The 15,582-nt window shown below is 44.2% G+C and overlaps 1 protein-coding gene across 1 annotated transcript in view; it reads right to left on the bottom strand.

The window, feature by feature from the left end:
- Positions 1 to 15,582, bottom strand: part of cntln (centlein, centrosomal protein) — a 104,367-nt gene that overhangs the window by 69,748 nt on the left and 19,037 nt on the right. Inside the window, exons 10-12 of the mRNA XM_029429905.1 lie at positions 11,920 to 12,060; positions 6,478 to 6,597; positions 3,557 to 3,678 (exon numbers count right to left, since the gene is read on the bottom strand). Coding sequence (XP_029285765.1) covers positions 3,557 to 3,678; positions 6,478 to 6,597; positions 11,920 to 12,060 — 383 coding nt within the window. The remainder of the gene's footprint in view (positions 1 to 3,556; positions 3,679 to 6,477; positions 6,598 to 11,919; positions 12,061 to 15,582) is intronic.

Genomic DNA, 15,582 nt, shown 5'->3' with positions numbered 1-15,582 from the left:
ATAAGAACACACAAGTGCAAAATGTAGAGGCAAGCAAAGGGATACCTATAAATTGAACAGATAGCCTCACTTATAGCACACACACAAACACGCAAAGCAAACATACTAACAAGGGAAAATGGTTGGTATTGTATATTATCTTACTGCCTCTGGCCAATTCACATGGGGTAATGAGGCCCCTTAGTCTCACCGTGTTTTTGTTATTCAGCCATCTTTAGCAGTATTCAAATTAGCAGCCTTGACTTTGACATTTCGGTGGCAAATCGTGTACACAAGTATGCATGTTTGTTAAAGCCCAGGGCACTGCCCGTGTGGCCGGGCGTCGGACCGGTCCCTCTGTGCCATGCAAATGTAAATAATGGCAAAAACACACTCGCAAACGAGGTCATTCAAATGACTACACCTCACTTATGAATACTTAATGACACTTTGTGCTCAGTGGTTGCCCCCTCCATTGAACTTCCCCTTCAACACACACACACACAAACACACACCCAAACACACACACACACACACACACACCCTACTGTCCTCACCTGCATCCCTGCTCACACACAACTCATTAATCAGTCTTAGCACAACGCATTCAATTCCAATTAGCCTTTCATTTACAAACTAAAATGGCTTTTAGTGAGAAATCCACAGATTGCAAAAGTAGTGGACGAGAATAGCTTTTTTTTTGTCACACATGCTACAGTTTCACTCAATCAATGAGGTGAAAGCGTGGAAATAGATTTTGAGGGTCGCTGCTATTGCGGAGGGCTCCCGTTCCCCTGGTCATTATTGGCTATGTAGAGCCACAGCCACACTACGCTAATACTACTTAAACCCTGGTGCCCGGCAGTTGGAGGCTACTGAGGAACGGCAAATGTTTCATTTAATACCGCTAATGCCCCTGTGAGCAATTTGGAGCCCTTGAACTTCTTGGTTAGTGTATGTGTACGTGAGCGTATATGTGCGCTATCTGTGGGTTTGGGGTAGTTTCCCAAAGCTACTTAACGGATCATCTCGCTGTATAGTCACAGAGATTGATACACTTTTACTCATTCTGCAGCGAGCACGCCGTGAATTCAGCCTGAGCTTCATCTCAACACTGCCTAGAGCTGTAAAAGTACAGGATATTTTACCCACAGCTCTGTTTTAATTCTCTCTGTGATTTATAAATATGTAATGCATCAACTGCATTGCTTATGAAAGGCGTATGAAGCTTTATTAAGTCACGGTAAAGCTTTTTAAAGCATTTTAATTTGTTTACAGTGGGCCTAAAAGCTGTTGAACACGGAGCCATGAGAGAGCGATCTTCTTCAGGCCTCAGCGCTTCCTCCCCTATGGTATCCTCGTTTCCATTATTAAGCAGGAGGAAATAGAGAGAACTTTTCCATGCTGCTGCGGCTAATTGCTCTGATTCAGGGGGAATCTGTTTATGGGCGCAACTTTGATCAGAGTACGGATGCTTTAATAACCTTTAATTTTATTTGCTCACCCTCATCATCCCCAGTCTGATTAAAAAACTTTTTCCCTTCTCTAATATAAATAAGAAGTTGGCTTTTTTTCCTCCTCTCCTTCATGCCATTTTGGGAAAATATTGTGGTAATGGTGAATGGCAGAGCGGTTTCACTGGGACTGGCCAACTGCGCACCACCTGCATGTTGATGAGCCAATAGATCCTACATCTGCGTTGTGATTGGCTGGTAGTTGTATCGTGGGTGGGACTGGTTATCACACACACACACACACACACACACACCGGTGACATCACCCAGCAGCTGGTCGTACAGCAACCAATTGTTTAATTCAACACTTTATTCTACTGATGAAAGGTGAAGATTGATGCGAGGGAAACTAAAATATGGAAGAGGAAAATGATGTTAGTGTCTTAATGCCAATATATTTTTAGTTGCCTTAATCTGTGGATATAAACTGAATACTCGTAAGTACAGGCATGTGTGTGTGTGTGTGTGTGTGTGTGTGTGTGGCAGGTACGGGTGAGACACACATCCCAGTCTTGCGATTTTTTTTTTGTCCTGCACACAAAAGGGGAACAAAAAAAAACGATCCCCCGCATCTTTCCAAAAAGGCAACAACACAGCATGGAAGCTGCAGGGAAATCCCTAACAAGCTCCAAATGCAATGAGACTCGACGCCTATCCCCACTGACTTGTTAGGGCCCTGATTCCCCAGCACTAATGGGAGTATTTAAGTCATTTTCTATTGTCTCTCATTCAGGCTGGCATTACCCCAGTGGGTGTAACAGCTATTTAAGGATGGGGCTTAATGCCAAATGAATGCCAGGATCATAACATTGAGTGACTGGCTGGTGCCAGCGAGGGCTCTGACTGAAAAGGGCAAAGCTGCCTATTGCATCAATTTTATGTCAAATCAGTCATGAAATACAAATACACTGACACTGACACTACACGCGTATCATTATGGATCTGTAAGTCTTCTTAGCGCTCTACTCTTAACAACAGCCCCCGTGTGTTTGATCACACCGGTCTTCTTCTCACAGAAGCACATTATTTCAGAGCGTTTTGATAACCTGCTAAAAATGTAAAACAGCAGCACAACTGGTGTTGACTCTGAGAGTTTTCTTTCTCCACATCTCTCCGTCTTTGTTCCCACTGTCTCAGACACATGCTGCTGAGCCGCGCTGAGCTGACATGAGCCGAGTCGAGCCTAGCGTTGAACACGCTCTCTCGCTCGCTCCACTTTCACACGGGCTCACATTGCACTGCTGTTTTCTTTAATTAACCCAGAGAGAAAACAGCTGACGGGGGTCAACACTTTGCTCCCGTGCGGCCACCAAACATATGCACCTTTAGTTACATTTTAAAATGGACTCATAGATGCTGTTGGAGAAAAGAACCAGAGGCAGAATAAGTGGGACGAGACAATGGAGAGAAAAGACTCTTATATTAATGACATTTTCCAGCACATTTTCCACTTTGTGTAAAGATCCTGTGGTTTCTGGTGAAGATAACAGGTTGAGGCAGGAAATGGACCTCTCCCCTCCTCCACTTTCCCTCTCCCTCCACAGGCCTTCTCAAACACCTAGCACCCCCCAGGACCAGACACCTCCAGCCTCTGGCTCTCACATCCTAATGAACGTTGAGGGAGAAGAGACGCAGAAGCGCGCACACACACACACACACACTCTTGGCACAAAACGGCCCAATTTGACTGGGCTTAAAACCTCAAAGCTTTTCAAAGGCAAAGGAAGGAATTTCTCCCACTTTCCCAAATCCAGCACTCAGGCCTTGTCAGACAACATGTGGAGAGCAATGAGTCCCTAAGACTATTTGTGAGTGGTTTCAGAGGGTTGTAGCATTTCACAAGGGCTTTTAACATAAGGCAAGGTGAGTTATGTGCTTTGAAACGTCTCTTCTTGCTGCTGCCGGGTGAAGCTGGAAGTTATCCAAGTTACTTTGTGTATGCAGATGTGTCTACTGCACTGCGTGTTCGCCGACATGTCCTGTGCATTGAGTGAGTGTGCAATGCTCATTTGGTCTCATTTTTCCACCTGTGTTTGTTACTAAACATGTAGCCGTGTACTCACAAGCCATTTGATTTCTCCATCTCCTTCAGCTGCTCTCTGACGGTCTTGTAGTTGGTCTGAATCAGACGCAGGCGTTCACGGCGCTTATCGTGAGCCTTCCTCAGCTCTTCATTCTCCTCCATCTGTAAGGCACAGTGACAAGACTTTTTCTTTCTCTCCAAAAGTTGTACATGTCAAATGAAACATAACTTAACTGAAATAGGGTGTCAGCTTCATTTACACCGGCACAGCAGTGTGGCAGGGAAGCTGGGAAGAGCCCCTCACCGTCTACATATTTAAACTGGTCTACAGCTGAAAGACCTTCGCCTGACAGAAACCAGCAGGTTTAGATTATTTTCTCTCCTCACCTTCCTCCCAGACAAGTGCTTTCACTCACACTGGGCAACTGAGACATCATTAAGGGACGACATTTACACAACGAGTCAATGGGTCCACAGAACACCATGCGCACACACACGCATACACACGCACGCAAGCAGCAGAAACTCACTTACTGGAGTTACCAACTGATGACCAGCATGTGTTGTGTTGCAGGGGGTTGTAGCGGCGGGTTGTTGCTGACACTGTTGTTGACAGCTATTAAAACACTGTAAGATTGGGCTCCGGCTTTAAAGAAGGAGTAAGAGAAGACAACATATAGATTTTTCTTGTCAGGGGCACCCCTACTCCCCATCACATTGACCTTAACAGCGAGGGCGATGGAGAAAACACTTTCAAAAAGGCAGGACAAACAGAGGTGGAAAGAGAGCAAAGGCAGAGAGTACGGCAGCTGATGGAAATGGAGAGAAAAGGAAGAGAGAGAACAGAGAAATTAGAAAGGGAAGAAAGAGAGAGCAAAGCCAAGCAAAAGAGAAAGTGAAAGGAAGAGTGCAGGACAGGTTTCTGCTTGAGTGGCCAGGGCTAGGGAGAGTTGTCGAGCGCTTTCTGAAGGGAAGGAGCTTGTTTACTGCTGATATGACACGGCTGCCCTGCAGAGAGGGAAATGCGAGCCCTCAGCCCTGTTATTATTAACAAGGACAAAGAGAACAGAGCGAGCGCACAAACATTCACCGGGCACACAACAGGTGCACACGCACGCACGCACACAGTCAATGTGACAAGTATGGATTTTCCCTGGTGCGGATTATTCACAGAGGACATCTGCAAGACATCCTCGGCCCCTTTTAAGCTGCCCCCCAACCTCTCAAAAAAACAAGGCTCTAATAAAAGAGGCCAGACCAGGGCAATGTTAACTGGTGGAACTAGGAGCTGGGGGAGGACGCAGAAGAGTTGAGGCTGACTGATGGAGGGGGAGGGGGCAGGGGGGGGGAGCAAGTGGCAGGGCATTAGCCACATCATGGCTTCCCAGGCTCCTTACAGTGCTTCCCCTGGGCAGCGCAGTTCTGGTCATCAGGCCACAGACCCTTGCCCACAGATCAATACACCCCCTTACTCAGCCAGCATACACATCTGTGGACGTTCTCAAGCTGAAAAATAATTACACAGCAACAGCTACTGTTTACTTGAAAGTGTGCGGAAGGGAAAAAAAGAGGCCATTATTATGAGAATTGTTTGTTTGTCTGCTGCTGTTAGCTGCTAAGGTCAAAATGTCAATGGTACAGGCTGGTGTACCCAATTTGAAAGGCATTCTTTTGGAAAGAATTGGAAAAGATCAACTGGAGAACAATGGACTGGACAGAGTGAGGTACTATAGTGTAAGATGCTGGAGGTGAGGTCTAAACTGGAGCTAATGGAGGTCATTTTGCTCAATGCCAGATCAAAGCAAGGACGTAGACACTATATCTTGCTCTGAACTTATGTTCTCAATAATGTGGCCACAGATGTGAGTTGCCAATCACAGATTTTCTGTGCATACCTTTGCTAAATGCCCCTCAACCGGCAGACACGTAAATGGCACCATTAGCTAAGACGGTCATGCGTGTCGTTTGAATCTATGTTGAGCATTAACGTCTGACTAGGTGTCTGCCTGCGATGTTATTCAGACACTCCTGATCTGACAAGAAAATGATGCCTAATGCGTTCCTGGGGTTGTGTTCAAAGGGAGATGACCTCTGCATAATCACTCACTCACTGGTCAGTTCTGAACGACGGAAATGATAAAGAAAGGCAACAAGGAGGACAGCTTCAGGGAAAAGTCAAATAAAAAAATATACTCTGCTGACATGAAGTGAGAAAAAGTTAAAACGTGAAACTTTAAAAGAAACATAGCGGAGAGCATTACGTGTATTTTGCTTGCATTGAGCTTGAAAAGGAGGGAAGAAAACATGGGAATGAAGAATAGCGGGAGAAAGACGTCATAGAGCATGTGAAGGTTAAAAGACCAATAAAGCTGATTCGTTTAAGGTAGAAAAAAAAAAAAACCTGCTTCATCCACTTTCACCAGAGCAGCTCCTCTCCTGCTGCTTCACTGCCCACGCACACTCTGTTTGTGTGTGGACACATACATATTTGTGTGTGTGTGTGAAAGACACTGTAAGAGAAGGTCATGGAGGAGGCAGTGGCAGCAGTGCAATTGAACCCTTTGGAGACCGTGACTCTAACGGCGCTGCACACCTTCCTACAACCCAGCAGCTGATAGCAGCAATCATATACAAGATAGTGGCCAGAGCAACAAGCAGCTCCACTATGCCTGTGTGCTGCTCCACACTATCAGCTGGACACCGCTTTGTCATTGAATGTGCCCATTTCAGCAAACAATACCTTTTGGTAGTTCAAAGTCACTGAGATGTGGGGGGAAACATTGAGACACAAGATTTCAGATAGAAAAAGGCAGAGAGGAGGATGTGGGCTTGCAGGAATAAATAAAAAAGGACGTACAGTTAGAATAAACCCTAAAGAATAGTTGGGGATGAATTGATTTATGGAGATGAGGAGAGGATATTATTATTATTATATAGTATTCATCTATGTTAGCTAGTTACCTTCAGTTGCAGCAGCTCCTCAAGGTCTTGAATCCTCTGTTCTGCCCCTCTTCTCCTCCCGCTACCCAACTCCACACTACCGGCTGGGGACAGAGACCTGGATCGCTGCACTGGTGCACCCTTGGACAGGTAAGCAAAGACGCACTGGGGTGAGAACTTTAGCACACTTCACTTACAGGCACAGACCCCATGCAACAATTAACATCTGTAGAAACACTGAGTGAATGCCAATAATGGAATCATCCATGTTCATTCCATTCCCCTCTCACCTCGAGTAAAAACATGCACATTGTCTTCTTCGTTGCACACATATGCACACAAACAAACATGCTATCAGAGGAATAAAGCAAGCTGGCTGGAGCAGCAGTGTGAAGAAGCTGAAGGGAGGAGGTTCAGTTCTGTGTGGATGTGGGAGTTGCAAGAGTTGAGAGCGGCAAAGGTTTCTCCCTGCGACTGGCTAATGAGTATGTTCATTTCCATTTACATTGTTTCTTTGACAATAATGATGTCCCATTAGGGGAGACTAAAGGGGCTATAGATTCCAGAATGTGCTGGGCTTCATTACAAGAGGTGGGCAGGGAGGCCGCTCTAATTGCTCTACTAGGGGCCTCCAGGTTACACTTGATAGGACAACTGGAAGAGCCGCCGATTAGGGGGGGGGGGGGGGAGATGCAGTTTTCTCTCCAGCCTCTTCTCTAGAAATAAATAAAGAAGTGGAGAAGTGCTGGGGCCGCGCTGTAGAAAAACAGTGGGAACAATATGCTAGTTGAATATGAATATGGGAGGATAGGAGGCCCCCTGCGGTGCCAGGCGGAGCTGACCAGATGGCAGGCTAAAATATGCAATGCGACTAAACGTACAACAGTCCTTGGGCTGGAGTGCTTGAGGAGTGCAGGAGGAGGAGGAGGAGGAGGTGGTGGAGTGAGGAGGTTTATGATAGGACGGTGGATCAATAAGGCCCCTCGCGCAGAACAAAGTGTGTTCTGTTACAAACTTTATTGCCTATTAAAGTTATAAAACTACAGTTTGGTAGAAACGGCGAGTACATTTTAATAATACAGGCTACCTTCGAAATTGAAAATCGACCACAGGGGGCAGCAAACATGGCGTGAGGGCTTACTCAACAGAGGAAGATCAACTCATGTTTTTGTTTACAGTGCAGCCAAACAAACTGCGGGCTGTAAGGATTAATCACATCAAGTTGTTTAAGACTAAAGAAGACAGTCAGCCATGTTGACTTCACCCGCATTATGTAAAATGCATGTATGCAATGGAACTCCTTCCCTAACAATGGATACCATTTGGCAATTAAGGAGATAATTGCCTCATGGAAATAAAAATCCGGGCCAAAACAATGGAGGTTGATATTATGAAAATATGAAGGATTATAACGTATTTATTTCACTTGTCTGGTGACACGTTTATTATATTTGTAAACTCATTTGCATGTGACAAAAATGTGCTCGAGGGCTACAGTTGACTCCAGTGACCTGGTGTGCCCGGTTCTGATATCATGCCTGCATGGATGCCAACCATGTGTTCTAACTCAGCCTTAATGACTCTATGCAACTAATTAGCAGATTGATCTGCATATTCCTGATGAGTGGCAGGCCAACTGGCTTAGCCTGTGTGTGCATAGGGGGAACTGAGAGGCCAAAAGGGGAATCCAAATCAACTAAAAGCCCTAAACTTTAAACGTAAAATGACTTAGCATAAAGTATGACTTAAATTGAGGATGAATTCTAAATAGGTTTTTAGGTAAAAGTACATTTTGGGGAGGATTTATAGTGTTACTGTTCCTCTGTATGCAAGAAACTGCTGTGTGAGTACAGGGGAAGAAGACATGGCAACACTGACAAATGACAGATTTTCTGCAGATGTTCTCTCTGGACCAGTTGGGCACCTGACTGCTGCAGATTCACAAAATACATAAATACATGTTGTTTGTGTGGGAAGCTATATGTTGTGACATTGTTGTTAATGTTCAACAAGACTGGCCTGGCCTAAGAGATAAAAAACAGAGAACACGAGGCAAAGAAAGACGTGCACGCCGTCTACCTCAGCTCGGTAGTTGGTTGGCGGCCATGACCTTACTCTTAGTTACTGAGGGGTCAGTGTCACGAACCAAAGAAGAAACATTTCAGCGACTGCCTCCCTCCTCCACCTTCTCTCTCTCTCTCTCTCCATCTCCCAGAGAGATCTGTCATCAATGGGCTTCTTTATGATTGCAGTAGAGTCATGTGTGCGTCTGGAGCTCTCAAAGCTGTACTTGTTCAGATTCCGAGGCCAATAGGAATGTTGTATACAAGCAAACAAGACCAGGACAAGACACATACATAAACAGACAGACATGAGATCTAAACACAAAGCTAATGTACCCCATCTCACAAAAAAAAATCTATAAAAAGAAATACAAAAGATACACTGCCAAACACCTGACTAATGCAAGAGCCCTTAACCAACGAAGTCACCGACATGTCAAGGCCAAATAAGTGTATGTTGGATGCCCAGCTTGCAGTGGAACAGGTCCCATTAGGTAGCCATACCTTACCTTGCATTATTTGTACATCGCTCCTAAAAGAGTGCATTAAGCAGTCTATCGCTCTCCTTGGCAAAAAGCTTTCTCATTGCTGAGGAGCTCCATGTTAACATAATCTTTGTCTTCCTCTGACTGAACAGAGAGGGAATCTCACCATGTACCCCCAAGCAAGAGCTAGTTTAAGTTGCCTTATCCCCGTGGCGTCAGAAAGGCAGGGATCGAGTCCGCCGATACTCACAAGCTACGCCTAAGAATTCTAACCAGCATGGAGCTACGGTGCTCAAAAGGACTCTGCGTCTACGGGCGATGCCTGGGCGTGCTTTACTTCCAAACATGTGATGCAGAGGCGACGGTTGTCCTTTCCTGAGATGGTAAAACCAAAAGGTACTAGGAAAGGGCTGTACGCTACGTCCTTAACCTTGCCGCCACCACCACCAGCGTTTCCCTGAGAGGGTACGGTGAGAGTCATAGTAGCTAATGGAAAACGTTGACAGCTAGCAGTAGCTACGAACACACAGGTTCACCTTATTAGTTAAAGTGGTTTAAAACAGGTAGTCCGCCACAATGAGACAACCACAACGTGAAAAACAAAAGGAATATTTTCTCTATGAAAATAGATGCATCTCCCGACATCAGATAATCCACGTTGGGAGGATAACTTGGTGACCTTGGTTGTGTCGGTGGGCAGTTAAGTGGAAAAGCCAGAAGTTAGGACAGCTAAGGAACCCATGGGATCTTCACAGGAAAGAAAATGAGAATACCTTGTTGGGGGACGCATGTGGTTATAAAGGGGGACAAAAGAGAACTGCGTAGGTTTGATTCGAAGCTGAACTGCATCATGCTCATAGTGAACCACTGGAATAAAGTAAAAATGATGTGTTGAATAAATTACAAACTTAATTTCTATGGAAAAATTCAACATGGTTTTGAATTGACTAAATATTAATACATGTAACTTTTATTAATCATTGATGAGTTCATTTACTTTTATTTGTTATGCTTTTTAATCGGGCTTTCCCAATTAAAAAAATAATAGTTTCTTCACTCAAACCCTGAAAACATCAGTTTAATATTTACTGTATGCAGCAGATTAGCAGTCATGTACCACTGTGAACCGCTCGTCACCTCAGCCAATAATCACATTTCACTTCATGCACTTAATGAAAGAGTTGCAAATGATGTCCTAGGTGGTAGCAGTGGGCTGCACAGAAGCCTCATTTCATCAGCTTGTGACCTTGCAGACTGGTATTATTGTTTAAATGGAGGGTAATGAAGCATAACAGGTTTATGGTTTCTTTGGAGCATCATCATATTTGGATATTAGGCAGCCAACAGCGACAACTACTCAAAATGTTTTATGAAGTTGACATGATGTTTACTTTGACATCACCTTATGACCTTATGACATGACCTTAGTTTTTACAACTCTTTTGACTTCTCGGGGAGAAGGAGAATCAAGTGTTGGCTGAAGTGAGTCACATGGCTGGCGGCTGTTTGAGTGAAGAGCGTTAGTCCACTTCTACTGTAGCAGCCTTATAGAGATGACCGCTTTGTTATCATCACTCAGGGAATAAAAGTAGAAAGTGTTCCAAATAAAACTGAACTGTAAAAAAATGAATCTAAAATGATATCTTAAAACATTCATTCTATTTTAATATCACCATTTTTTTTATTATTTAAGGCTTTTCCATCGTCAATCCTACTCTATTTTTCATTTGAAATTGTATTGTACAAATTGTATTACTGAATAAAATAAAACAAATATTGATTTACATTTTTAGTTTGTGGTTTTTGGCTAAGCAGCTGTTACATGAGCATGCGCCACAATTAAAATTGAATTTGTAAATGTATGTATGCAATAGATCACACCAAGGAGGGTAATTTACACTCTTATATGGACTTTGTGTGATATCAGTGACGTAGTGCCCAAGAGGGGATTCATGAAGAGGGAGGAGGGTCAATACAGATGTTTGCCATTCATACGCATGTCATGCTGACTTCTAAAAGAGTTACCTTTCTGAAGTTGATCTTAGTTACTGGACATTTTAATAGATTCATTTAAGTAAAGTTTGGTTTCTATTGAAAAGGACAAAAGATGCCGCACTGTGTTAAACACAGCGATTCACTCTTTAATAAATCAGATTATGATTCATGTTTTTATTCAGCAGAATAAGGTATCAAAATGATAATTTAAAGTATCGGCACAAGAATCAAAAATAATTGATAGTAGGTGCATATCAACAGAACGTGTGTGCGTGTGTGTGTGTGTCAGTGTCCTAGGGCAAACATCACAGAGTCTCCCACATAGGGAAGCACATCAAATAATGTCAATACTTTTTATTTATTTTGTCACAAATAATTACATTACACGTATAAACTGCCTGAACAGAAGCACCTCTATTGAAGCTATAATGAGGACAGTTGTATAAATCAAACAATGTGTTTTCAGGCCAGCTTTAAAGTGAGTGAGGCCATCTAGAAACATGTCCTGCCAAACTTATGAGTGGAATACTGAGAAGATCAAAAGCTTCTTTCTTGTTCGTAATGTACTGTTGAAGCGGTAAATTAGCCAGTGCCTGAGCCCAAGGCATGCGTGAAACCAGCAGCACACGCCGGCCTGGTCACAGTAGGAGGGGCGTGTGTGTGTGTGTGTGTGTGTGTGTGTGTGTGTGTGTGTGTGTGTGTGTGTGTGTGTGTGTGTGTGTGTATTGTGGAGTTCAGGACAAAGGTTGGCAGAAGCAGGGTCTGATGAATCACATGATTCTCAACAGACCATTTCCTTCATATCCCTTCTCTATGGCTTTGATCTAATCTGAGCAAAGTGGTGATGGTAGTGTGGGCATGTAAGCTGCTCACCCACGTGCTGTCTTTGACATAATTGGCAGTAGTGTGTGCTAACCTACCTGCTGTCCTCTGATGGAACTGGTGGATCTCGGGCGAAGGGTCTTATCATGTGGCCTGGGATCTGAGCCTCGGGTGAGGGCCCAGTCAGAATCAGGGCTGGACCTCTGAGCTGCAGCATCAACCTGCTCCGACACCGCTGCCTGTAAGAAGAGAAACAGTGCACGTGTATTTGAGAGAGAGAAAGACAGGCCTATAGGTGCAGAGAACAACGGGAAAGTGACAAAAACTAATCGTGAATCCAGAGTTAAGATGAATTGGCTCGCTGGGCAGCTGTTACTTTGTGAAAACTTGTATCATTGCCTACTGTACAATACTCTTAAAGCGTGCATGTGTTTATACGAGTGTGTGTGTGTGTGTGTGTGGTGTGTGCGTGTGCGTGTGCGTGTGTGCGTGCGTGTGGCCTAACAGTAATGTCATGTGTGGATTATTGTAAATATGTTTAACATGAGTCATACTTAAAAGCATGATGTTCTAATGTAGGTAAGAAAAAGTAATGACATATCCTGATATCTTTATTTCCCGGTTGATTGTAATTGTGTACACTAGTCTCAGTTTATCCAAAACAGTCTAAAATAAAAGGAATAACAATTATTCCTTGCCAATATTCACTGTCCAACTGTTTTTAATGGCTGCTGGACATTATTTGAGAACCTAAAACAGCCATTTAGTAACTTCCTGTGTTGAAATCAGTGGGTGGAACATATCACAATAGTAGATTGAGTAATTATTAATACTACCCAACTTAAATAGCAAACATAATATTGATAGATAAGAAAATACATACATTTAAAGACAAGAAAACAGACAATGTCCGCTCCTTGAACTTGAAGAGCGAGCTTCTTTGCATACTTTCCTCTTATGATTACATGTTACAGTACAGAGGGGGGGGGGAATCTATAGAAAAAGGTGGAGATATCAGTTAGCGAACTGACACCCCAATGGACCGTAATGAAATGTTGTGATAAGCACATGGTGAGTGGAATAAGACACAATCCCACATTTGCACCTGTGATTGAATCAACGGCAGTTGTCAAAATAAATTCTGGGAAATGTAGAAAATAACAAGCCGACGAAGAGTTTCAAGTGGTTCAATAGACTGAGCCTCGCAAACTGGATGTCCAGTGTAAGCAGATGTGTCATGTGGCAGTGGGACAGCTATCTACCACCTCCAGCATTGTGTGTGCTATCATGGCCCATCTATTTATCAGTGTCCATTAGCCAGTGTCTCGCAGCATCTGCAAACCTCAGTACGCAGCAGGGACTACCAAAACAAACTGAAGGGGACAAGGATAAAGCAGAGGGCCATAAAGGATTGCTTTAAAGGGACGGAACACTCCACAGTCAACGGGCGTGTTCTGTATAACGGCGGCTGTGACTCAAGAGGTAGAGCGGTCGTCCAGCTAATGGGTCGGTGGTTCAATCCCCAGCCCCTGGCAGCATGTCGAAGTGTCCTTGGGAAAGATACTGAACCCCCAAAGTGGGAATGGTGTGTGAATGGTTATCTGATGTGGCCCTTGTATGGTAGCCTCTGACTCTATGAATGTGTCAATGCTGACATGTGTTGTAAAGCGCTTTTGAGTGATCGCAAAGATTGGAAAAGCGCCATATAAATGGAGTCCATTTACCATTTATCAACACTTTGTAAAGGCTTAATTGATGCCTGAGTCCTTCATTCTGAAGTTAACACTCATTCACCCACATACCTCTCGACTCCATCACAGCATAAATTCTCACCTCTCTTTTCTTAAGTCCTTGATAAAAAGGCGTGAAACACTAAAAAAAACCACACACAAAAAACAGCCTCACCTGCTGCTTTCAACAACACATCTGCTGAACATATCAAATCAAAGCCTTTTCACAAATAGAGCCATTCACAACTGTGCTTTACCGGAAGGCCAGGTAGTGAAGATAACCGCAGAGGATGTCATCACCTTTTTTTCCCAACGAGTCCTGATTGCATTATCAGAAACCTGGCATCTGGGCGTGACCTTGTTAACTGCCAGGGTAATCAACTTTAACCAAAGGGGAGGAGAGGGGATGATAAATTATTAGTGAGGAAGATTTTGTTCATGTTTTATTAAATTGGCCTGTCAAAGGGGGTTGGTCAAATTATCTGGGGCCTCGTTTATTGGAGGCCGGCCATATTGGCGCATCTGTTACAATTATTTATAATTTCCAGGCAGTCAGGAGGACGGACTGGGTTTTTCGGCATCAGCCACATAAAGCAATTTAGAAATTAACTGATGCGGGAGTGTCTGACTTCCCCCCCCCCCCCCCCCTCTCACAATCTCTCTCATCCCCATCCTGGTTTTCATCCAGCAAAAAAAAAAAAAAAACAGAGAAACTGTGAGACAGTAAAGGAGCAAAGATGCAAAAGGGAAGAAATAAACATATTACAAGCAGCTTACTGAATAATATTTAAAAAGAAAAAGAGAGCATGCAGGTGCAGTGAGGAAAAAAGAGCAAGAGATTGTGGGGAGGCTGAGGGAGGGAGGGAGGGAGGGAGGGGGGAAAAAAAGAGAAAAGCCGGTCTTGGTAATTACTGAACACGATTAGGTTCTTGGGGGAACTTGTCTGGCACTCGCGGCCCTCGCTGCTGAGGATGCGGCAGGCAGGACCATATGGAGGGAGGCTTGTGATTGTGCTCCCTAAAGCTCGTGACCCGTCTGCTGCCGAGCCCTTGAGCTGAATGTGAAATGAGACTTGCCAGGCCTAATGTTCTACACATGCACCATTTATGCCACAAAACAAATCTGATCACTGTTAATTATGGAGCAGCTATAATCAGGAGGGGGCCCCCCGCCACACACACACACACACACACACACAAACACACACCACACACACACACACATCTGTGGAGTGACAGCATTTGTGAAAGTGATTGGATAGGCTTCAAAAGTGAGGGCTATAAGGTGCATGCCCCCCTACCAGGCCAGGTGCACTTGGTATTCAAGATGGTGATTCTTCAAAGAATGTGTATGTGCATATATGTATGAGCGTGTGTGTTAACAGGGACTTTACAGAAGGACAGCACACAGCGTGTATGTTTGTGTGTGTGTGTGTGTGTGTGTGTAGTGTACACAGCCCTGAGTCCTCCCACACAGTCTGTTTGACCCGAGTGTATGTGCTTGAACGAGTGAGTGCATGTATCTGCAGCGGCACATGGCTGTGCTTCATTAATGAGGCGAGCTGTGCTACACAGAGGTTCTCATCTAATGAGAGCAGTTGAGCTGGTAAAACACACCACTGGAGTCCATGTCATTAGTATGTCTCTGGCCCCGGACATGGCCCAGCTCCAAACACACGCTCACACACACACACAAACTAATGTTGACAACCCTGATAGTACTGATAACGCACTCGGCATGCACAGGATGAGCGGTTGACAAAAATGGCATTATAAGTCATGAAACATTTATCAGACTGTAATTCTTAAGCATCCGTTGAATTTATAACCTTTACACAATGTTTTTGTGCGGGAAGGATGAGTGATGCGTCTGAAGAGAAAAGGCATATGTTAATACGAGCAGCAGGTTGCACTAAATTTTTAACATACTCCCAGGGAGGTCCTGACAGTTAAGCTAAAGGAGTGCCGTTCCAGATGGGGGGAAACTGAAGTCAAAACAAGACCCATGTGAAAGACAATTCAAAGATATCCC

This window comes from Cottoperca gobio, chromosome 1 (genome assembly GCF_900634415.1).
Source record: "Cottoperca gobio chromosome 1, fCotGob3.1, whole genome shotgun sequence".
NCBI classification, from domain to species: Eukaryota; Metazoa; Chordata; class Actinopteri; order Perciformes; family Bovichtidae; genus Cottoperca; species Cottoperca gobio.
Note: the sequence above shows the minus strand (reverse complement) of the source record. Positions and strands in the feature narration are given on the sequence as shown.